At 39.5% G+C, this 1,556-nt stretch overlaps 1 protein-coding gene across 1 annotated transcript in view; it reads left to right on the top strand.

The window, feature by feature from the left end:
* The window catches only part of LOC123045871 (probable serine incorporator), a gene marked incomplete at its 5' end in the record, with an annotated part of 7,389 nt that overhangs the window by 3,761 nt on the left and 2,072 nt on the right, over positions 1-1,556 (top strand). The window contains 1 exon segment of the mRNA XM_044469096.1: positions 516-755. Coding sequence (XP_044325031.1) covers positions 516-755 — 240 coding nt within the window.

The following is a 1,556-nucleotide window of genomic DNA, read 5'->3' as shown; positions in this document are numbered from 1 at the left end:
AGATTAATTCCCAAATCCCAGGTTGTTTGGAGCATTGTACAATGGCTGGGAATAGCCCCTCTGTGCGCACAATGTGGAACATCTCTATTTGGCAAGGGATCTGTACACTTGGTACATGGAGTAGTTCAGTAGGTGCATAGGAAAGATATGCAGTCACAAACGTGTAAAGGGTTACATTGGATATGTATAATGAAGCAAACTCTGGTGTGGTCCTACAAGAAGTATAACAGAAAGGACCATTGAGACATTAGTTTCAAGATCGTATAAGCGCCCTAGTCTATACTAATATGGAAGACACGGGTTTTGTGGATCTAGAGCATCTTGCCTATCATCTAATTGGAGGGGAACTTAGGCCCTAATTGCGCTTAAATCCATTAGTTGGCCAAATCAATCCTCATAACTGCCGTTTCCTTCTGCAGAGTTTTTTTGCTATTTGAATGCTCAACACTCATCAACCTGTTTTATACCTCTTTATTGAGTAAAATTTTATTGTCTTGTGAATTTGGTATTTGCAGGGATAAATACGTTTGATGATACACCACCAGAAGAATGGTTTCAAATGAATGCTGTTCTTCGTCTGAGCTTGGGCAATTTCTTGTTTTTCGCAATATTTGCTCTCACGATGATTGGTGTCAAAGACCAGAACGATCGGCGAGACGCATGGCACCATGGTGGCTGGATTGCAAAGTTTGCTATCTGGGTCGTTCTTGTTGTTCTTATGTTCTTTGTCCCGAACATTGTAATTACTGTTTATGGTAAGCTGTTTTTTTGCTGTTCATATCATATACTGTTAAGTTCATTTGCATAGCAATCTTGATCATACTTATGCTTTCGCCCCTTTTTTCTGTTGATGCGTGTTTACCCTTGGTCGGTTGGGGCATGCTCTAGAGACCAATAACTAATTTCGACTTGGCAACAATATACTTTGAACTTTAGAGTTTACACATGATGAAGATTCTATCATGGATGATGATTCAGTAATCTTATCAAGCTTTAGCAACTGCAAGTTTCATCCATGAATTGCAAATCTGAGGGTATAAACATATTGTAATTAGAGATTTTGTTTACTATGTAGTTGTTACTATAGACTGGGGATCTTCATACGCTGTGGACCACTGAAAACTCTATGGGCTGTAACTGCCTCTTAATAGCCTTACAGGTGACTCTGGGTGAAATAGGTTAAATTTTCATTTCAGAAACCAGCTCACATATGCTATTGGGATAACTTCACCTCAGATAGCAAGATTGTAACCAAATGGTATTCGGTTCTTTAGTCCTCTAACCATGTGACTTCAACCATACAATCAAAGAGTTTTCCTAAAAGTCCATGGGTGTGGGACAAGCTAATGTGCACTTATGTTAACATGCCCTACATCCTGTAATTCTTGGAGAACTTCCTTATGACACAGGTTTGGAGGATCTAGGGGCATATCATACCACATGCAGATCTCTAAAATTCTCCTTTTCGGTTTGATAATTTGACCACTGACTGAATTTGATAGACTTCACATAGACAAGACCACGTTGAGGACTGCCACCTCTTTTTTGTCTGTGTG

This window comes from Triticum aestivum, chromosome 2B, assembly GCF_018294505.1.
Source record: "Triticum aestivum cultivar Chinese Spring chromosome 2B, IWGSC CS RefSeq v2.1, whole genome shotgun sequence".
Classification (NCBI taxonomy): domain Eukaryota; kingdom Viridiplantae; phylum Streptophyta; class Magnoliopsida; order Poales; family Poaceae; genus Triticum; species Triticum aestivum.
This window is presented reverse-complemented; position numbering and strand designations above follow the sequence as displayed.